Source organism: Thamnophis sirtalis, unplaced genomic scaffold (genome assembly GCF_051295495.1).
Source record: "Thamnophis sirtalis isolate CommonGarterSnake01/CBP01778 unplaced genomic scaffold, rThaSir2_p1.2 scaffold_2, whole genome shotgun sequence".
NCBI classification, from domain to species: Eukaryota; Metazoa; Chordata; class Lepidosauria; order Squamata; family Natricidae; genus Thamnophis; species Thamnophis sirtalis.
Genome location: NW_028261382.1, coordinates 13,447,100 through 13,470,475, shown reverse-complemented (window position 1 = coordinate 13,470,475; position 23,376 = coordinate 13,447,100). Strand labels below are relative to the sequence as shown.

Below are 23,376 nucleotides of genomic sequence, written 5' to 3'. Positions count from 1 at the left end.
TTGCATGATGTAATGCATCAAGTCAGTTGAGTATGGATAGTTCTCAACTTACAGCGGGGGTGTCAAACTCAATTTCATTGAGGGCCACATCAGGGTTATGTCTGATCTCAGGGGCCCGGAGTGAGTGATGCACAATATCAGTGGCCAGCACATCACTCGTGTCAGGGGCGCCTGTGCTGGCCCAAGTGCTCTGCCAGAGAAAACAGGCTCCTGAGCTCTGTTTTCAGCTGTGACAGCCTCCTGCAACCCTCTGCCAGCAAAAAGAGAGCTCAGAAAAGTCGCCCGAAGCTCCCACCAGCTCGGTTTTCAGCTGGCAGAGGCACCATGGGCCGGTTCTTCACTGTTTCCAGGGTGGATCCATGGGCCAGACCTAAGCATCCGGGTTATGAGTTTGACACCCCTGGCTTACAGTCCTTCATTTAACAATCATTCAAAGTCACAACAGCACCAAAAAACCTGACTTATAGTCCTCACACTTATGACTGTCACAGCATCTCCATGGTCACATAATCACAGCTCAGACACTTGGCAACCAGCATGTATATCTTGACAGTTGACATGTCCTGTGATCACTATTTGTGACCTTCTCATAACTATGTGAATGTATACCTATAATTGTATGTAAGAGAATAAATGACAGTAAGAATATAAAGCACAATATAGGTAAACAATATTTGGTTATAAATAGCTAAGTATAAATAAATATAGAAATGTACATAAAAATGGATAACGAATAAGGAGATTATGAATGCAAGATAGAAATGTATAGAAGGGAAAACACTAACTGCAAAGAAACCGATACGGAACTGCTGTATGATATACGATGGAACTTTTTGTTCCTATGTTGTTTTAAGTCATGTGTCTGTTTTTGTTGATATGTTTATGTGTTTAAAATAAATATATATATATATAAAAGAGAATGTAATTAGGAAAATCGCATAGATTAGGCCTCCTCCGAATTCCATCAGCCAGCCAGTGTAGACTGGCAACTACCCGGAGGAGAGCCTTCTCGGTGGCTGCTCCGACCCTCTGGAACGAACTCCCCGTGGAGATCCGGACCCTCACCACCCTCCAGACCTTCCGCGCCGCACTTAAAATCTGGCTATCCCGGCTGGCCTGGGGTTAAAGACTCTAACCCCTACTCGAATTGTATGACTGTTGAGTTCTTAAATGATGTAGTGCTTTTATGTTGTAAATTGTTTGTCCTTCCCCCCCCCCCTTTTTGAACTGTGAGCCGCCCTGAGTCCCCCCAGGGAAAAGGGCGGCATACAAATAAAGTGATAAAAAAAAATAAAAAAATATATTAGAATGTGCAGAAATGAACAAACGAACACTTGCCATAAAGGACAAAGAACACACTAAATATTATATGCCATGGGAGCTATATTATGAATGGTTGGAAAATAAAAACAGAAGTTAGAAATAATTGGAGATTAGTGAAATATAGAAAACATGTTAAGATAGAGATGTAAACAATAGGAATGATTGTTACCAATATAACTATTGCGATTATTATATTTAATATTGTTATTATATCCTTATTAGAAGATATGCTAAGAGGGAGAAATGAATAGATTTATTATGCTCATTGTTACTATTGTAAGCTTAGAGAATCAATATCAATGTAATGAATACTGATGTAAATTTTGATTCTTATTGCACACTGTTTAATGGAAGATAGAACGTTTAAGTTAAAAATAATTTTTTTTAAAAAAAAAACCTCTTATTATTAAAAAATACTGCCAAAGAGGCAGAAATCTCCAAACGGCTTAAGATTTCGATAGATTGAAAACACTTAAATACAGCTAATGTAGAATCCAGCAAATAATTTCTATCCATTCCATGTTATCCTACAGCATGTCACTGTCACTGCAAATAACATTAGGAACTATAAAAAAAATCCTGGAGAAGCAGAGAGGCTACTAAGATATTCATGGTGTTAATGACAAAAATATACTTTCCACTGCTTCAATGTAGTGAGGGGAAGAAAAAAAAACAAATAAGAATGAAAAACAATGCTGGGCATGCTAACCATTTTATTTCATTTTGAGCTAGGGTCTAAAGATAGATTTGCGCCATTTTCTAGCAAGTTGTCTCTGTGAAATGGATGATTATGGTTTAAAACCAATGGATCCCTCAATTAATTTCCGGAAGATCTTGCCTCTGGCCTTCAGATTTTCTGCAAAATTGATTGAGCCTTAACAGGACGAGATTTGGATTTTTCAGTGTTTTCCTAGCTTTGGGGAGCAAATTTTTTTTTTAAGTAGCTTAAAACCACCTTGAGCCTCTTCTAAAGCTTCTGTATGTTTCCTTCTCCAAAATGGTGACAAATTGCATGTTGATTTAGGGTAAAATTGTAGTGATTAGTGCAGATTACAGGAACCAGTAAAAGTGACTGGGGAAATGCAGATTGTCACGCCTTGCCTTAGCAATTCAAGAGAAATAAGAACGGGGATATTTAGAGTTAAACCTAAATATCCTACTAAACAACAGGCTTCACTGATTGCCTTGCCAGAGTCTCTGCAGATTGGACTAGAAAAGCTCTGGATCTGAGGCTCAGAGCCTATAATCAAATGACCAATTCATAAGCGTGTACTGTACAGAATAAACTTCAGGGAAGGGGGAAATAGCAATAGCATTTAGATTATATATACCGCTTTACAGTGCTTTACAGCCCTCTCTAAGCTGTTTACAGAGTCAGCCTATTGCCCCCAACAATTTGGGTCCTGGGAAGAATGGAAGACTGAGTCAATGAGATTTGATCTGCCAAATTGCAGGCAGCTGGCAGTCAGCAGAAGTAGCCTGCAGTACTACACTCTAACCACTGTGCCACCGTGGCTCAAATAAGATGCATGCAGCAATATCTCTTGCAATTTGCAGATAATCTCAATATGCATACATTCCTATTTTTTTTCCAGGTGGGAAATGCTAATTTATAAGCGATGTAAATAATTCACTCTTACAGAGTGCAGAATATCAGAGTTGAGAGGATCTTGGAGGTCTTTTAGTCCAACCCCCTCCTCAAGCAGGAGACTCTATAACATTCTGGACAAGACTATCTAATATAGTATTTAAAACTTCCAGTGAAAACAATGGAAAGCCAGCCCTTCCATTGACTAAATGTTCTCACTAACAGGAAGTTTTGCCTTAATTCTAGGTTGGCTCTCTCTTCGACCAGTTTCCACCCTTTACTTTTTATCCTGTCCTCAGATCCTTTGGAGAATAGGACAACTCCCTCTTTTCTGTAACAGCCCCTCAAATATTATAAGACTGCCATCATGTCACCCCCTAGCCCTTTTCATCAAACTAGGCATACCTCGTTCCCTCAATTTGTTCATAGCATGCTTTAGCCTCCAGTCCTCATTAGCCTCATCTTTGTTGATTGAGAAGATCTCTTCAGTATTTCTCATCATATTTATAGAATAACAGAGTTGGAAGGGACCTTGAAGGTCTTCTAGTCCAACCCCCTTAGGCAGGAAACCCTACACCACTTCAGACAAATGAACATCCCACATCTTCTTAAAAACTTCCAGTGTTGGAGCATTCACAACTTCTGGAGACAAGTCGTTCCAATGATTAATTGTTCGAACTGTCAGGAAATTTCTCCTTACTTCTAAGTTGCTTCTCTTCTTGATTATGTATGACTTTCTCCATGCCCCCAAGTTTGTGTGTGCGTGTGTGTGTGTGTGTGTGTGTGTGTGTGTGTGTATCTGAGGGAGATGGGTGGATAAAAAAATACAAGAAATATAAAATGCAAAATATAAATAAGTACATTCTTTTCATATTCTTTTCATATTCTCTATGCACTGTATATGAAGAAAGTAAGTAAAATCTTTATTATGGTCAAAGACCAGCAATGCACATTAGTTTTTACACTATATCAAAAAATACTAACATTAAAATATAATTAAAAAGTATTGACATTAAAAGTGGATAACAACATAATGGTCCAAAGATTGTTAAAGGTATGTCCAGATAATTGGTACAAGATGGTACTATACTGTAGCCATTTTTTTTCTTATGGACGTTGCAGCAGCACAGAACTTTGCCACTGCATACGTGGTAACCGGGTTAGTGTCCTGGAGGAGAAAGCCTAGATAAAAATGGTCTGTCCTCCCTGGCAATCTCTCTAATAGCGGGAGAAACACTGTATATGAATGTATTGAGTATAAAATGTCCTTCTGAGGCCAGAAACCGAACCAACAGAAATTCTACTGCTGATATTTTTTTTTATTCTATCTCACTCCCCCCACCCTCTCCCCAAAGCCTTGGAGTGCAGCAGTTTATAAATCTCATACATAAAAAAATAAATCACATGAGCTTGTCCTTTTAAAATGGTGTTGTTGGGCCATCAACTGACTGTTACTCTATATTTATGGGGGGGAGCATTAAGGACCCCACAATCATAATCGGATAGGATGCCACTTAGTTTTAAGTGCCTATTAACTGATTCTAAATTGTAGTGGAATGTCTTTGCAAGTACTTTTGACATTCACATTCATAGAGCAGCTCTGATCAAAGCTGATGGAAGCATATAGCAAATGAGCCAATGATAATGCAACCAGTAAAGCATCACAGAGTGAGTTGCAAGCAATCCTTGATTGTCTCTTCTCCTCCTCCTGCTTCTTTTTCCCTTCTCCGTACAGTTATTTTACCATCCCCATTTCCCCAGTTATTTTCACCTGAGGAACAGAATGGTTCGAAGGCCATTCAGTGAGTCTGTGTGTGTCCATATATAAAATGTTCCTGGGTCTGCATCTTTCATATGGATGGGACAGAGAAATTGGCAAAATCTGATAAATAACTTCCTTGGGGCTTTTCCAACTGTGATATGCCTATATTATGTTGCAGATTTCATCTTAAATTATAGCTTTCATTCATTCTTCATCTCACGATGCAGAAAACAGTGCTTTAGATTTTTTGCAAGTATCATCTAAAGCCGGGATCACCAACCTTTTGGACTTCAGGGACCACAAAATGTATAATTTTAAATCCCGCAGACCACTAATATGATCTGCCTAATGACCGGCTGGGTGGGCGTGACTAGGTGGTCATGTGACTGGGTGGGTGTGGTCAACTCGATGTCACTCACATCGAGAGGCACCTCACCAGCCTCTACTCCCCCCTCCCCCCCCCCAGTTACTCCTCGCCTCCCTATCCAGGCTCCTTAGGGCCCCAACAGGAAGCAGCTATTGGAGCTAAGCAGCCACTATGAAAAAAGGTTGGCAAAACAGCTCAGTTAAAATTGGATCTGACCGAGAAGGAGGTTCAGCAGAAGTACCTCACTGAGGACTACGAGCATAGGCTTTCCAAGAAGAGGGAAGACCTGTGGGAGTGCAAGGCCAGGCACTGGCGCCTGGAGGCTCAGTGGGCTGAGATGGTCAGCCAGAGTCAGGCCATGATGCAATGTCACTGGGACAAGGTCATCTGGCTCTTCACCACCAGCGATGCTTCCCTCCAGCCTTTGCCCAAAGCCCCGCACCAGGAGAATGAAGCAGACCCCAAGTCAGAATTTCTGCCCCCCTCCAACCCACACAAAAAGACCCCAAAAGGGGAGACTCTCTGCAGCAACACAAATGTTCATTGCACATATCCGGCTCAGGGGCCATAGTTCAGAGGACCCCTGATTTAGTGCAATATTAAAAATGCAAGTAATTTTTCTGCGGACCACCAAAATTTTCTCATGGACCACCAATGGTCCCTGGACCATCACTTGGTGACTGCTGGTCTAAAGAGGGCTCTTGATACAGGGGAAGAATGGCAGGCACCAACCTAAACATAAGTTGTGTCCAGTGGTGGGTTTCAAAAAATTTTTAGAACCTCTTCTGTAGGTGTGGCCTGCTTTGTGGGAGTAGCTTGCCAGCCATGTGACTGGGTAGGCGTGGCCAACTTGTAAAATGTGGTGAAACTCACTTAACAACGCTCTTATTTAGCAACCAAAATGTTGGCTCAGAAACTCTGGCATTTGAAGCACACAAGTATTAAAGCTGTCAAGTTACAAGACCCTTGCACCCCTAACCCTTTAGAAAAAAAACCCCAGGGGTGTTCAAACTTGACAGCTTTAAGACTTGTGGACTTCAACTCCCAGAATTCCTCCTCTCGCTCTTCATCTTGATGATGTTCGGACGGGCAGGGGGAGGGAGCTGGAACCGGTTCTAAACAGCACTGTAGATTTGTGGAACCTCTTCTATAGAAGAGGTTAGAACTGGCAGGAACCTACCGCTGGTTTGGTCTACAGAGATTCTCAGTCAATCCTACACATAGGATTCCATTAAGGCAGCAGAGAAGCAAAAGTCCCAATGAAATAATGACTGCCAATATCTCCATTTAAACCCCAACTCCCATTAGAGAATATCTTCCAAAATTGGCAATTGCTTATTTCACCAACTCTCAATTCTTCCTCCCTCCCTGCCTGCCTGCCTCCCCAAAGGGTCTAATAATCTTGCAATGACAAACTTAATTGCTATTCAAAGCCTGCGCTTTGAATTGTACCTAGAAACACAAGCAAAAATATGTTAACCGATGCACAGCCTGATTAATAATCTGGACGAGGGTGTTTGAGAGAGGTAGTTCCCCATGTAATACCCTGCAGAGGAAAGAGCATTATTGTTTGTTTGACTCGGCTTAGCAAATTGAAATGTGTGCCGTTAAACTAACAAATGACTCAGATGAGCTTTAACTCAATACTAATGAAGAAGGAATCCCACACAATTAAGGCAGTCGCATGGGTAACCACCATGAAGGAATGTGGGGGCTTTTTCTTCAGCTTTAATATCTCAACATGATCTTTCAGGAGAAGTGCCCTGAATCAAAAGCCTGAACACGAGGGAGGTGGGGTGGGGGAAATAAGAAAAAATAGGAAGGAATAACTACATAAATAAATAGGAATCTTTTCAAGTTGCCTTGTACTTAGAGGGAGTTATTGACTAGATAAATCAAAGCAGGAAAATGCGGCCATCCTGGGTTTGAGACAACTTCATGTACCGCAGATTCTGCTTAACAGCCTCACTGATAAAAAAAAGTCACTAAAATGGAAGAAGAATTAACTCTGCAGAAGGAAGTTTATGCCTGTGATTTAGGAGAGAAATAGTGGCAGCTACAACTGAACAAGAGAAGTGTAGCCAAAAGAAACTGAATTCCAGCTATTTGCTATACCTCTTCCACATTCTTCCAAAAGGCACAGTGTAATTATGACATTAGGCACCCTCATGCTTTTTTAAAATGCTTTCAACAATTATCCACTGCAAATATTAAGACATTCCTTATGAGGATGTATGTTGTGCTTGAAAGACCTTATTACTTAGATATTCAAAACATGCATGAGCAAGGAAGAGGGTTTACGGATTTGGGTTAGCAATGATTGGTGACTGCCTGCATAAAGAATGCCAACACAGGTTTGGCATTTCATACAACTAGCAATGTCTTTGCAATTCAGTCTGCTTTCTAGACCTGGGTACTCAAATAGTTCATCCTACAACGGGTTGACTCAGTTAGAAGAACAGGAAGAGGGCAGTGTGCCATGCAAGTAACTCAATCCTATCAGTAGTTTGGTTAGAGGGGATGAGTTTCTCCAAAGATGGATTGGAGATAAATGAATCACTCTGGATCTACATTATGAAAATAAGTGCAGAAATGAAGAAGGTAGGTTGGTGGCCATCTGGCAGCTTCTCCATTTCATTGTGGCCTACATAATTGTGGGCCTCTGGAGTGCACAAGTAGTTACTTGGGATATCAGATAAATGGACATCAGAGTTTTGTCTAGAACAAGTTCCCCTGAAAGGTTTTCTCCTGATAATGGCCACACAATCCTAGTCTAAAAGAGGAGCCTCCGGCATTCAATTCAGCATTGACTCTGAACCATAACTACATTCCTTATGATGTTAATGGTGAATTATTCTTCCTTAAAATTTCCCTTGAGTATTTGAGACTGGAGCTACTGACGCTTCCATTCTGTCAGTGAATCCATTATGACTTACTACCGTCAGGCCTGCAGCCATATTCCTTTTGGATCTTTGGCCTGCCATACTTTCTATTATTCTACTATGCCTTTTGTATTGTGGGAAAATGGGAGGGGGGATTGTACGGAATTACATGCTATGTAGCTAAAACAAAATTCCTTTCTAAAAAGCCAAGGTCATCCTTTGTCTCTGCACCTCTGCAACTGACCAGTACTAGATGGGTGGAAGCTGCCAGCATGGTGGTGGAAGGTTGGACCATGTGATGGACTTGTGGGTGTGGGGGCAAGATCTTGAACTTTCAACTGGGTGGGGGAAACCGGGAAGCTTTCAGATTCATGTTTTCCACAGATGTGCCAACACGTCTCTCTTAATAAATTGGAGCTTTGAGCAATACTTTGCCTTGGACTCTGATTTAATTTTGGATGCTATTTGGAACCCCAACAACTACATTTACAAACTGAAGTCCAGGATGACATACATAACAAACCAACAATTAACACTGATAAGTCCCATTCATAAAGGTCAAGAAGTTCTTCTGCTTTTTCTGAATCCCATTCTTTCTAATACAGCACACAGAAGTACTTGGGATCTTCCTGCTTTTGTGCCACTAGTTTTATGGTACACCTGTTTCCACCACACAGCTGTCTTCCCAATACGAAGTTATTGGCAATCCCTGAACCAAAATACAGCCAGAAAACCCACAATTTATCTTCCCACCTACCTCTACAACCATGGACTTCATTGAAGGGGGAGGGGAGAAAGGGGTTTATTTGTACCTTTCATTCCAAACTTCGATCGCCGTCCATATTTGTTGATCATAATAAATAGGACCACCAGGAGAACACAGGCAAAAGCTGCGAGACCCACTGCGATAGATACCTATAAAGAATATCCTGGATGTTAGAGGCTCATTGAATTCTCAAAAACACTTGCATTCAAATGTATATGTTCGTCTCAATAGAAGTAATCTATTGTTTTTGCAGTCACTGATGAGAATTCTACAAGTAACCAAATCATTAAGCTAATTAAACTGTCTTTATGTCAAATAAAGTTAAAACAACATAAATACATACATACATACATACATACATACATACATACATACACACACACACACACACACACACACACACAGAGAGAGAGAGAGAGAGAGAGAGAGAGAGAGAGAGAGAGAGAGAGAGAGAGAGAGAGACACGATTCAGAGAGAAAGAAAGAGATGGATTCAAGAAATACATGGCAGAAAAATAAACTGTCAGAAACAAGGAAAAGGATAAAGCTATAGCAAAACAAGGAACACCCATTCAACTCCCCCCCCCATTAAATTAATAACACATCCTTTAAAATTAAGTTGAGCCATGGTTGCCCAGTGGTTAGAGAGCAGTAATGCAGGCTACTTCTGCTGACTGCCAGCTGACTGCAATTTGGCTGTTCAAATCTCACCAGGCTCAAGGTTGACTCAGCCTGCCATCCTTCCAAGGTGAGTAAAATGAGGACCCAGATTGTTGAGGGCAATATGGTCACTTTAGAAACCACTTAGAGATGGCTATAAAGTACTGTAAAGTGGTATATAAGTCTAAGTGCTATTGTTATTAGCAAATTTGGGCACACTGTTCAATTTTTTAAATTAAACTTATTATTTTTCTAGAATACAACAAATTGAGTTGAATACATCCTGATATTTGTGCTTAATTGTTTTTGTTCCTTTGCTGTTGGATCAGTCATATTATTTTATTCATCCACCAATATAATGTTCAAAAATACAATTACAGCCATCCCCCCTGTGTTAATTATCAAAAGTATACAAAAAAGACTAAAATTTAGATCAATTGTACAAGTTAAAATTTTAATACCATTATTTAGGTTTGTTAGTTATTTCTTTCCTTTTAAGTTACACTTTAAGAGACTCACAGTGCAACAGTCTTAAAACTAAGATGCTAAGTTTTACGTTTTAAAAAGAAAAGTGTATATAGTGGAGATTTATTTAATCTGAGCAAAAGCATTGATTCCTAACTGAAGTTATATTTTAAAAGCTAACATGAATTTTAAAATCAGTATGTCATGAAGATCTACAGAGAATAGTCTATGTGTAATATTAATATTGCAAGTATATGAATTATATTAGTATGGTATAAAGATGGAATGATACATAAATGAATTATTATATTGATTTAAAAGGCTCTACAATTACCAACTGCAATTGCTGACTTTCTGCACTGTTAAAGAGGTCTATAGCAATTCTGTTGTAATATGCAAATAAAAGCATGCTACAGCTGGCATTTACTCCAAAAATATTAAAACTGTTAGGATCAGATACTATCTCTTCTTTACAAAGGCTGGCATTTGCCCCTTAAAAAGCCATTCCCTGTGTGATTAGAATGATCTCAATCCTATTGGTTTTCCACAGAAGATCTGGAAGTGTTCCCATGCATGGGGTTCAGACTGTTAGTTGGAGCATGTGAAGTTGCTAACTAGTGGCAGACCAGTTCAAGCTCTCTCCCTCTCCCTCTCCCTCTCTCTCTCACACACACAATCTTTCTCTGTCTCTGTCTCTGTCTCTGTCTCTGTCTCTGTCTCTCTCTCTCTCTCTCTCTCTCTCTCTGTGTGTGTGTGTACTTAGTCTCCCAGAGTCACTATGGTTAGATAGGCAATCATAAAGAATTCATGCATGCATGCATGAATGAATGAATGAGAACCTTTTTTAAAATATTATTTGCATGAAAGATGCTTGTGTAGAGAAATGGGGGGAAATAGGCCCCTGTTTCAATAATCATACCTCAGATACAAATTCCAACAATTTTTTTTAAATAATATTTTTAGTGCCTTCAAGTGTATGGTTGACCTGGTAACCTTCTCAACTTGTCTCTGGAGTTTTCTTGGCAATGTTTTTTGGAAGTGGTTTGCCATTGCCTTCTTCCTAGGGCTGAGAGTCAGTGACTGGCTCAAGGTCACCCAGATGGTTTTGTGCCTAAGGCAGGACTAGAACTCACAGTCTCCGGGTTTCTAGCCTGATGCCTTAACTACCGCACCAGATGGGCTCTTCTCATATATAACCTTCTCTTGAGTTATATATGCTTGTTTACGTCCACACAGAATTAAGTCCCATTGCAGTACAGAACTTATCTTGATGTAATTATATTTCAGGATTACAACTAGGGCCAAGTTGTAGTAGCATCCTTATAGGATCTAGAACCAGTTAGCCCTAAACAAAGCCGAAACTAGCTAAAAAATTCTCTTCCACTGATAAAAAAGTATTTATTTACAAACACTACCACATAATATCGATACAATAAATACTGAGGGGAAACTAAAATAAATAAATTTATATGGAAATGTAGTTTTCTTAATGCTCAAGAGAGGACATTTGGTTGGAACCAAGAGTGGTCAAAGATGTAGAGCTAATCTGAAACCTGGCATCAGTCATTGCTGGGAACCAATTTCCATTTCCATTTATACACCTTGGTGAACTTTCCTTCTGCATCAAAACAAGCAAAAGAGAATGGAGAAGCTGAAGGCAATTTAAATCAAAACATTCTATATTTAAACCAACAGCCCTCAAAATGCCAAAGGGCTTATGATACTTTACAGAATAATCAATTCAGCTGGCAGACATTTTAAGGCACCAAAGCACCACAGTCATAAATGGGAAGTAGAAGTAGGAAAATATAATCAGCATTATAATCAGTACAATACTTGTACCAGTTAAAGAAGGGCATTTTATGGTAGTTTTATCCAGAAGGGCAGTTATATTTAAAGCACCTGAACATCTTGACATCTTAAAGAGTCACCTTTATAAAACCGATTTTATGAACTTGGGATTGGATTCATCTAATGGAGGAGATTCCTATGTGTTTATGCCTTATTGAACACATTTACTTTTAACAACCACAACCAGCCCTTCCTGTGATGTTGCAATCTTGTTTGTGTTGGACAGTAATTCTTGATATAAGAAGGGGTTTTGTGTAAGAGTGCCATTAGATTCATCTGTGAATTGTTAGGAGAGACATGACGTTAACCACTTGAGGGCATTTCACACATTCCAGATTTTGTAAGGGTGAGTATACTTAACAACTACAAATGAAGCAATGTGTAAATGAGATCAAGTCATTTTGACCAAGAGGTCCGTCATGTTGGCACACTCAGCAGAGACACAAGATTTGCTGTGGCCCCCATCAAAGTGGGAGGCCCAGGCCTTCTGCCATGTAATGAGAAAAATGACCCAGAGACAATATTCAAAGCCAACAACTGAAGAAGTTGTGTATCACTGAAAAAGTTCTGGAAAGGGTAAAAAGATAGCAATTGGGGATCCATAAATAAGACAGGAGAGAAACAAAAGAGAAGGGAATGAAAATTAGTTTTGGTGGAGGCAGTTCAGATACTTCTGGTAATCATATTGATAGATAATTTATCCTTCATTTTTAAGTGCACAGAAACATTTCTTTTAAAAGATCTACCTCCCCCCCACACACACTTTATTGGGAAAATATTCTTCCTGCTCTGTGCTTTGATTGCAAACCCTACTTCTTATCAAAATGAAATACATATTGCAGGAAAATAAAGAGATGTTTTCTCGCTGGCAGGCTATTGTCTTCTCCAGCCTGGAATAATCCTCATATTTTATACATGTTGTGCTTTATCAGAGCTGCCTGGTATTTTTTTTTCCTGCTTTGTTTTCTACAAGCAGGAAAGTTGGTGAGCCAAAACAGGCCAGGGGGAAGGGGAATTTGCACAACAGTTGTCCTTAAGGAACAGAAGCTGCATGCAATGCACATGAGCACCACAGCAAAAACAAGATATGACATCTTTCTCTGCCCTGGGATTATGTTTGCTCATTCAACTATTTTTTCCCCCAGCATCTCTCCTCTCTCCAAAGTGGTAATACTCCAGGGCATTCTTGAACACCAGTTTTTGAAGTGCTTATCAAATGGCCCTAAGAATGTGAAGACATGCTTATTACAGTTCAGGTATGGAGGAATCTTCCTGGGAGTAAGCCCTTTGTGTTCTACAATCTGAATGCAAACAAATGCTCAGTGGTTAGATTCATATACTACCGGGAGACTAAACTAAAATAAGCTTCGGAAGGTTGCAACCCGGTGAGTTGAAAGAATCTGGTGATAGTCTTACAAAGCAATCAAGCCATCATCTATGCCACCATACGATCTACATCATGGTTGTCAAACTTGCATCATCACAACGTTGTCATATGATATATTGTGACTTTTTCCCCCTTTGCTAAATCAGGTCTGGACGTGGCCAGCGCATGACACATCTGGCCCACGAGCCACACGTTTGACAGTCCTGGTCTACATGTTTAGGGATAGATGATGATGTGAATAGCATAGAAAACGCCAGTTTATCCACCTACTTTTCTTTACATACAATTCCTAGGCGTTCTATTGCATGATCCCTCTGTGTCCATAGCGAACAACATTCACAAACAGATATGCTGCTTAACAGTCAACAATGAGGCAAAAATAAAGCCTTCTAAAATTTCCTAGGTACACATTCTTAAGAGGAGTGGTCCAAAGGAGACGGATAGGATGCAGGGCCATTGAGAGGATTATTAAGTGCTGGAACAAGAGTAATATGGGCCCCCTCACCTTCACATGGACACATAAATCAATAATGTCATAATTGTACTGCATGGAGGCCTACTAGGCCCAAAACGGGGCATGAGGGGGTCGCGTACCCTTAAAGTCTTTGTCAAACAAGGCAGTTTTGCTTATACACACAAAGTATAGAGCCATGATGGTGAACCTGTGGCACATGTGGGCACGCACACTGTTGCAAACTGTGCGCCAGCCAGCTGGTCTTTGCAGGTACCAGAGCGCTGGAAAATGGGCCGAAAAACAGCCAAAACACAGGCCATTTTCCAGGGCATTTGGGCGGTGTTTTCAGGCCATTCTGGAACCATTTTTCAGGCTGTTTTCAGGCCATTTTGTAGGCCATTTTTGGTTTGAAAAAATAGCCTGAAAATGGCCAAAAAACCAGGCATGCGCACACTGGCAGCTGGTCTTCAGGTTTACGGCACTCAGGCGCGCGCACGAACATGCACACACATTCTGGTTTGGACAGTCGGTGCCGAAAAGGTTTAAAGAGATCATCACTGGTAAAAAGTATGAAGTATATATCCAATATTGTTTTTCTTTTTTTAAAAAAAATGATTTTGTAAAAATTAAAGAAATGTTTCCCCTCCCTGGACCCCCTTTGAGCTCCATGGGCCACGGAACAATGTACCGGCTGCACTTCCCTCTCCTCAGGCCTGATAGGATGATATTTCTTTGGTTCTACAATCATAGAAAATGACTTTGTTCTGCCCAGAAACACCATTCTAAGACCACTTGCAATATGGAAACAGCTAGTAAACCAGTAGCCTAGCCAGCATTATGGATGATATGAATGGGTTAGTTGGGCTTTGACTTACCATCTCAAGGGAAGGCAGTAATTCTGGTACACGTGATATTTCTGGGTAGACAAGGGGCTAAGTTGCATTTCCACAGAAATCCACAAAGTATAAACCAGTGGTTAAGATAAGATTATTTCCCATTGTCAAGTCGCAAGCATCTTACCCCAAATGTGTCTTCCTCTGGCTTATGTGTCACTGTGATGAGAGGGGAGGGACTCGGACTGTACTCATCTGAAACCAAAGGAACAAAAGAAGAAAAAAGTTTATTTCAGAGTTCAGAGAAACATGTGCATACATGTTAAATATTATATCTCATATGTCTATGTATATATGATTAACTCTTAGAAAAATCCCTGTTTATTCCTTCCTATACCTACCCCCTTGTGGTAGTGCCCCAATATTGTCTTTTAAAGTTATTTCCTTCCCGCATCCAGTTGAAGCATCCTGTATTTTTGGATAGACTTTGATTTCTCTTATGTTTTTCCCTGTTTTTCCCCCTGCTCACTACTCCAAGTTGTATTAATGGCTATTCTACCCAGGAAGCTTTTAAAACAGTCTCTTTATTTCCAGGTTGATGCTGTTATTTGAACACTCCTACCTCTCTGCTGTCACATTTATCTCAACTAATGATTCTGCCAATGTTTCTAAATAAGCAACCTCTGCTATCCAGTGGTGAAAAAAAACACCAATCCAAAATCCAAATGCTGACAATCATTTCTTTAAAAAAAAAATCCTAAAGGGATGCTGAGTTAGATTTGAAGGGACATGACCAAGATGAGCTTGACTTGGGTGGTATACTAGCTTTCGTCATGTAGATTCCAACTCTTGAACTGATGGTCATCTCCATGTTTCATAGAAGCTCTAAATTTCAGTTGTCCGTCCCTGGGAAAAGTTTTTTCCCCCCTGTACTGCAGGAAATCCCAGTCTCTATTTGCGTGAAAGAGGAAAGGAAGCCCTCTCTCTTTTGCCACCCCTTATTTTTTTTTAAAAAAATGGTAACCTTAATCTGATGACAATTTATACTTGTTTGTCAAAAATAACCCTAACCCTAACCCCACCCGCATATGTGCTAGTTGTTCCCAACTCTAAGGGGCAGTGCTCATCTCTGTTTCAAAGCCAAAGAGGCAGCACTGTCTGAAGATGTCTCCATGGTCATGTGGCCAGCATTACTAAACGTCGAAGGCACAAAGAATGTTGTTACCTTCCCACCAAAGATGGTTCATATTTTTCTACTTGCATTTTTACATGCTGTTGAACTGCGAGGTTGCCAGAAGCTGGGACAAATAACGGGAGCTCACTCCGTTACGTGGCACTAGGGATTCGAACACCTGAACTGCTGGCCTTCTCATTGACACAACTCACATGTTAGCTATAGTTAGTTTAGCAAACTTGCTACCTTTATATCCTTAACAATGTTTTGATAGCAATCCAGCATCTTAGCCACTGAGCCACCATGTCATGAAATGATATACAAAAGCTAATCTGTGAAACTAATCAGCAAAATATCACAGTACGGATTGTTCACAATCAGGTGAACAGCTGTCCATGCCTTTTCTCAATATTCTGATCCCTTCGTTCATCTAGGTTTCCCTTTCATGATCAATGAGAAAACGTAAGATCTTCACAGGGCTGTTTCTGCGTTCTCCCCTCACCACTCTCATGCCTTTCATTTTTACTTCCATCAAATCCCAGGAAAGGCTGGTACTGTTTCAGCTATATAAGCACTCATAACCTGAGGAGTTTTCCCTTAGCAAATTAGAAAATACTAGTGATCTGCAGAAAAATTCAATTGGATGAAAGGAAATGTGCTTTAAATCTTTTTTTTTTTTCCAAAGCAAAACAGAATGGTGCTGAAAATCTCAAGAGTGAAGTGTGGCACTCTTTCTGGTTTTTTTGTTTTTTGTTTTAGTTATGAAGTGCTTTTAATGGTTCAACCTCCATGAATTCCAATTTTTTTTCCTCATCTTCATGCTCTCCAATTCATTTATTATGTGAGTTGGTTTAACACCTGGCAGATTCATGCTTCAAGATTAAGGCTACATTCCATCAGGCTGAAATTAAAAAATGTTATCCATAGGAGCCAGATCAAAATATAAAATCGAAATATCACCCCACATGCCAGGGTTTGGTTAGTTCTAGCTTTGCCTTAATTCAGCCATTATGGTTAGTTTACAACGTATTATGCAATGCAGAACCAATACATTGTGACTTGTTCAACAAATTGCAGGTAAGCAAAGCAACTTCAGCCAGAATTGTGTGAAGGCACACTGCATGCACAGGGTTGTGTCATTTGATTCCACTTTGCTATGAATACATTCCCCAATGGGAATCAAATCACTCTTAGAAGGGATGCATCACCAGAATCCCAAAAGTTGAGCAATCATTTCCCTTTGATCTACAATATGTTAACATACAACATGAGTATAGGTCTGATTATCAAGTTAAAGGAAGCAGTTATTTCAACCTGGACCTCTCAATGCTTCAATTGGACACCTGAAAAACTCTGTAATGAAACACTGTGCCAAGAGAGGTATCCATAAAACTCACATGTTAGCTACAGTTAGTTTAGCAAACTTGCTACCTTTCTACCCTTAACAATGTTTTGATAAGCAATCCAGAGCCAAAGAGATGGCATATAACGTAATAAAATTATTATGCTCAGGTTTTTCCTGATTTCTCCCAGGGATGCCCTGCCCTTTGATCCCTGCCTAAAAATTTGCTCTAACAAAACAAAAATCTTTGGTTAAAGGTCTGAGTGATACAGAGGAATTGTAGTCTGATCAAACAGGCAAGGAAAAACTTACATGTGACAAAGATATCTGAAATGCCTGTAAAAAACAAAAACAAAAAAGAGGTAAAGACAAAGTGGGGGAGAGAGAGAGAGAGAAATAAAATGGTTATCACCATCATTGGAGAATAATCGTGATGCTATTAGTAAACAATAATCCACTGACTGAATTCTCTGATTTAAAAGAATGTTTCACAATATGTTTTGAAATAGGGTATATGAAGGCATATGAAGAAGAGGTTTTGGAGGGAGGGGGAGTAGCCACGTGCCCTAATTTACAGAGGACATTATTAACAACATTCCTCTATAATTTTTTTTCTGTTTTAGAAGCCTGACTGCTTTAAATCTGATTTTTTAAAAAAATAATGGGAGTTAAAGGGCCCAATTTAGCTATCAATCGTTAGTATTTAATAATCAGGCAGTCTTCCCCATTACAGGGCAGTGAACAAGAATCTTATTGAAATTACATTAGCTGTGCTAAAATCTACCATATGCAAGAGTCATCCCCTTTAATTACCTTGTTGGCAATATAGTTCCTCTTTTTAGAAGTGGTATTTAAGTAGCTACTTATTCAAAGTATGCCATGCTAGTTAGATTGCAGAGTGGAATTTGGGGTAGGTATTTGGTCTTCCAAACCAGAAATGTATTCATATCTCTGCTCATCCACAGAGCTTAATGTAAGAGTGTTCCGTCTTGGCAACTTTAAGACCTGTGGACTTTAACTCCCAGAATTCCCCAGCCAACATGGGGAGATAGTTTCAAAATGACACTTGCTATTTGTATGAATTGGACCTTAGCCAGAAGATTATCTGCCTAGAAATTCCAAATGCATTTTTATCTACCTTAACAATTTCTTCAAGCATAAGGTTTAATGGGCTCTACATATCATTAATAGAGAAACTTCCATGAAAACAAGACATAAATAATAAATCAGGATATCAGTGGCATTGTGCTTTCCTTATATTACAAAATGTTCATCATGGAAAGTAACTAATAGGTGCTCTACATTCTCATGACAGCAGGCCAGATGGTAGCATGTCTAAATGCCTGAAAAAAAATCAATTCTATAAGGACTTTCTTAAGATAAAAGAGGAAGGCATGACATAAATCCTTTATTTCAGAGCAACTATTTTTTGCAGTTATTCCTTCATAGAAGAGCAGAATAACAGAATAACAAAGCTGGAAGGGACCTTGGAGGTCTTCTAGTCCAACAGGAGACCCTATACTGCTCTGGACAAATGTCTGTCCAATCTCTTTTTTGAAAACTCCCAGTGATGGAACACTGATAACTTCTGGAGGAAAGCTATTCCACTGATGAATTGTTCTCACTGCCAGGAAATTTCTCCCTAGTTCTAGCTTGAAAAGTTTCCATCCATTCCTTCTTGTCCTGCCCTTTATGGACATTTGAGCAAAAGTTTGCTTAGTGTAGCATCCAACTTTCAACAATAGTAAACCAGATCATCTCCAAAAAGCTGACCTACTGATAACTTTCCCACTTTATGTATCTCCCAGGATCTACTACTCGCAAGGTATTATCCGTCTGAACACGGGAGTTCCATTTAGTTACTGCATCAAGTAGCTGTAATAGGTTTGCCTTCCAATCATTACCAAAGCCCCTTCTAAAGGTCATCTACAAGGAGACCCCTCTTCTCAGGTTACGCTGACGAATTCCATCAGTTAATCAAGTGTATGTGGCATTTCATTTTAGAAATTTAACTTTAATGTAATCCAATCAAACTCTTAATCAACTTTCTGAATCAAAGCAAAGATTCAGTTAAAATTGTCAGATCAAATCAGACACCCTGGATGTCTTTTGCTCATGCATGTATTAGCATCTGAAGTGGTTCAGTTGAAACCAGATTTGATCCAAGTAGTTTAAGTTTTCATTTTGGGGCAGCGAGATCGATTTAGACCTGGGGTGTGCTGTTTACACTGGTTTTCCAAGTGGGGGCTCTTCTCCAAAAGGTTTGGAAACCAAGAACTATTTGAAACCCTAACCACAACTGACTCATATGTTAGTGAGGTTTGTTAGGAAAAGAAGGGACACAGGGAGTATCATCACCATTCAAGCCAAGAGGAATTTCTCTTTTCTTCTACTTGGAAAAAAGCTGAGAAAATCTCCCTCAACAAAAGAAACATCATAGTAAATTATTTACTACAAATTGCATCAAAGGCAAAATCAAATTAAATTAAAGATTCAAATTGTACTGTTCCACTTCGGTTCTTCTCCTAATGTTAGTTGTTTATTCATTCATTAACTCTACTTGCCACCTTTCTTTCAAGAGCAGAATTATTCATAGCAACCATTGTTTAGAGAGATGGGTTAAACCAAGAGACAATAACTGGTCTAGAATCAACTATGGTTTTCCCAGTTGCAATGTACGGCTGTGAAAGTTGGACCATAAGAAAGGCTGAGTGCCAAAGAATGAAGGCCTTCGAACTATGGTGCTGGAGAAGACTCCTGCAAGTCCCTTGGCCTGCAAGGTGATCAAACCAGTCAGTCCTAGAGAAGATCAACCCTGACTGTTCTTTAGAAGGCCAGATCCTGAAGATGAAACTCAAACATTTTGGCCACCTAATGAGAAGGAAGGACTCACTGGAGAAGAGCCTAATGCTGGGAAAGATTGAGGACAAAAGGGGACGACAGATAATGAGGTAGCTGGATAAAGTCACTGAAGCAGTAGGCCTGAGCTTAAATGGACTCCAGGGGATGGTAGAGGACATGTCCATGGGGTCGCAATGGATCAGACTTCACAACTCACAACAACAAAGAATCAATACTCAGTCACTGGGCTCAGTCCTTGTCTTAAGAAAAAAAAATCATCCCGTAGAGAAGAAGTGAGGTATCCTCACAATACATGCAAACAAAGTTTATTATGTACTGTAAAGAAATTTGATGCGCACTTAAGAATTGCACAGTACAAATAGAGTACATTTTTTTAAAAAACCCAAGTGGAGCAGCACAATATGAATATTGCATATTGTCTAATTGGATCCTTATATTCCTTTATTTTTTTCATTTATATGTATGTCTCAGCCAAAATGTAGCATGAGCACTCACCCCTTTAATTCTCAGTGTTATCCTTGAAATGAAGGAGAGATACTATCCCCTAATCAACTCATTTGTTAGAATCATACCCTGACTTTCAACAAGAGCTCAGACTGATGTGCATTCCAATTTATCCATATGTTTATCCCCATTTTATATATATACATATATATGTTTGTGTGTGTGTGTATGTGTTGTGTTATTTATCAGCACAAATACAACACACACATACAGAGAGACAGACACACACATATATAGCTGAGACTGACAGTGATGATCCAAAGTCTTCAGTCGAACTTCCATGACTGAGGCTGAACGTCAACCTTGGTTTCCCCATTAACAATGTTGATTTTGGAATATACAGATGTCATCATTTTAAAAAAATGCATTTTTAAAAAGTGTACATGGAACCCCCCCTTTTATATTTAAAAAAAGGTACACAAAAGCTTGCCCTCCCCTTACTATAAACTCTCAATCTCTCACTTGGAAATGGTTTCTCCAGAAAATGTCCTCTGACAGTCTGGTTGGCTGTTCCCAAGTAGTTGGTAGCCACGATGGTGTAGTTGCCATTGTTGTAATGAGTGGGATGGTTGAAGAGCAAACAGCCATCTGTGATGTCCCCACCCTGGTAGACGTCCATGCGGATGAAGGCGGTTTGCCTAAGATACTGGCCATTGTAGAGCCAATGGATTTGGGGTGGAGGGTTCCCATGCACTGAAAACTCGATACAGTGTTCCATATGCCGAATCGGTTCCAGTAGGCTGAGGATACGGGGAGGAGCTAAAGAGTGGAAGAGAGAGGCAAACAAACATTAATGGCCATCCACAAAACGTTTGGGGGGGGGGTGGAATTACAGATGGACCATGTTTTCTCTAAATTCTGTTGGAAGCACAACTGGATTCAACTTTCAAAAACTCAAACATTCTCTTTGTATTTTAAGATCATTTAAAGTCTCATCTGCCATATATTATAATATACATTTTCCTAATGGGGGAGGAAGGGAAGGAAGGCAAGCAGGAAGGAGAAGGAAGGAAGGAAGGAAGGAAGGAAGGAAGGAAGGAAGGAAGGAAGGAAGGAAGGAAGGAAGGAAGGAAGGAAGGAGAAGGAAGGAAGGAGAAGGAAGGAAGGAAGGAAGGAAGGAAGGAGGAAGGAAGGAAGGAGAAGGAAGGAATGAAGGAGAAGGAAGGAAGGAGGAAGGAAGGAGAAGGAAGGAAGGAAGGAAGGAGAAGGAAGGAAGGAGGAAGGAGGAAGGAAGGAGAAGGAAGGAATGAAGGAGAAGGAAGGAGGAAGGAAGGAAGGAGGAAGGAAGGAAGGAGGAAAGAAGGGCATATGGAGCACGAAGTTAGGGGGAATCTAAATTTCCCTGAATGGCAAACAGTTCAGCTTCTGATAATATAGACTGGGAAACCCGTAGTCTATATATGTTATGAAACATGCTTGATTTTTTATGAACAATGCAACAGAAAATAAAGAAAACAAACCAGGAGTCAAAGACTTTAAACACTTTAAAGTATACCACGACAATATACCACGATTAGGCCATGGTCTAAATGTTGTTTCTAGCAGTACTTGCAACATATGTAAATCTAAACAATGTGGATGTAAACAAACCATGGTCTAGTCACAACAAGGAAGCCCATCCCTGACATATTTCAGTTGAGCTTGGTGTATGCAGCCAAGGGAGTATATGTAATGCAGCTTTAAATTGTTTCATAGGACTATCAATTTTGTGGACCACTCAGATTCTTTTCAATATTTCATTTAGCGATAGCAATAGCACTTAGACTTATATACTGCTTCACAGTACTTTTACATCCCTCTCCAAATAGTTTACAATGTCAGCATCTTGCCCCCAACAATCTGGGCCCTCATTTTGCCCACCTCAGAAAGATGGAAGGCCGAGTCAACCTTGAACCTCGTGAGATTCAAACTGCCAAATTGCAGGCAGCCAGCAGACAGCAGGAATAGCCTACAGTACTGCATTCTAACCACTGCACCACCAAAACACTATTTATTTATTTATTGCTTTCTTGCTACACAGGGGTATAAATCTACATTTATACTACAGTGTATAAAAACAGGCCGTACAGAACTCCATGGGCATTCCATAGAGATAATTTTCTGACACTCACATGATCCAGAAGGCCAAGTGAGTACAGGCATATTAGCACGGATTTGCAAGGATATGACTCATCTTGTTCAAATGTCAGAGCATTCATTCACCAGAATGTAAGTCTCTTCACTGTCAAATTCTCAGACTGAAAGCCACAGCGGACTAGTTAGCATGCCACAAGAGAAGCTTCAAGAAGGAAAAGTGAAGCCTCTTGTGCATTTGAAGTCTACTGGCAACTTAATGCATCTTTTTAAAAATTTTACTTGCTGCCAAAATCAGCAGGCCATTAATATTAGAAGTGAGCGACACTTTTTTCAGTCTGACAGCTGCCTTGGGAATTTCATTAATATGCTGAGTGAAGTTGTATCGGGTCTACTTTGGGATGAAGAATCTGAGGTTGTCCAGATGTTTCTTGCCTACAACTCTCAGAAATCCCAGGTGGAAGTATCCTTAGGGTTTGATTGACTACTGATGCTGGGAATTGTAGCTCCACAACATCCAAGGGTCACCATACCCTATGACGAATCTGTGGCACGCAGAGCCCTCTCTGCAGGCATGCCAGCTGTCATCCCAGCCCAGCTCCACCACCCATGTGTGTGTTCCTCCTGCTGGCTCACATGGCACTTTGGGACTTCACACAGTACCTCCACACCCAGGCAGGTGCAGGAGCCCTTCAAGGCCCAAAATAGGGTGTAGGGGTGCTGCGTGAGGCTCCGCTGTGTCCCATTTTGGGTGCATACAGGGGGAGTCATGCACACATTGTATTAAGGGTGGGACGCGTGGGTGTGCTGTCACGCGTGCAGGTGCTTTTAGCACGCGACGACAAAAAAGTTAGCCATCACTGTTCTATGTTGTCAGCTGAAGGAAGCGATGGCCATACTCAACACTAATTATTACTCTTCCATTTTTCATCCTAATAAATCCTGGGAGGAAATCTCAATATACTTGCAAAGAAATATCTCAGGACTCATTACAGAATTCCACGATAGATAGATAGATAGATAGATAGATAGATAGATAGATAGATAGATAGATAGATAGATAGATAGATAGATATGATATAGA

General features: G+C 40.0%; 1 protein-coding gene across 4 annotated transcripts in view; it reads right to left on the bottom strand.

The window, feature by feature from the left end:
• The window catches only part of NTRK3 (neurotrophic receptor tyrosine kinase 3), a 460,883-nt gene that overhangs the window by 257,801 nt on the left and 179,706 nt on the right, over positions 1-23,376 (bottom strand). For 3 of the 4 annotated variants that reach the window (XM_087704303.1, XM_087704306.1, XM_087704307.1), the window contains exons 8-11: positions 20,682-20,978; positions 17,166-17,189; positions 14,525-14,592; positions 8,735-8,837 (exon numbers count right to left, since the gene is read on the bottom strand). In XM_087704303.1, coding sequence (XP_087560429.1) covers positions 8,735-8,837; positions 14,525-14,592; positions 17,166-17,189; positions 20,682-20,978 — 492 coding nt within the window. The remainder of the gene's footprint in view (positions 1-8,734; positions 8,838-14,524; positions 14,593-17,165; positions 17,190-20,681; positions 20,979-23,376) is intronic. The other variant, XM_087704304.1, reaches the window with a different exon arrangement.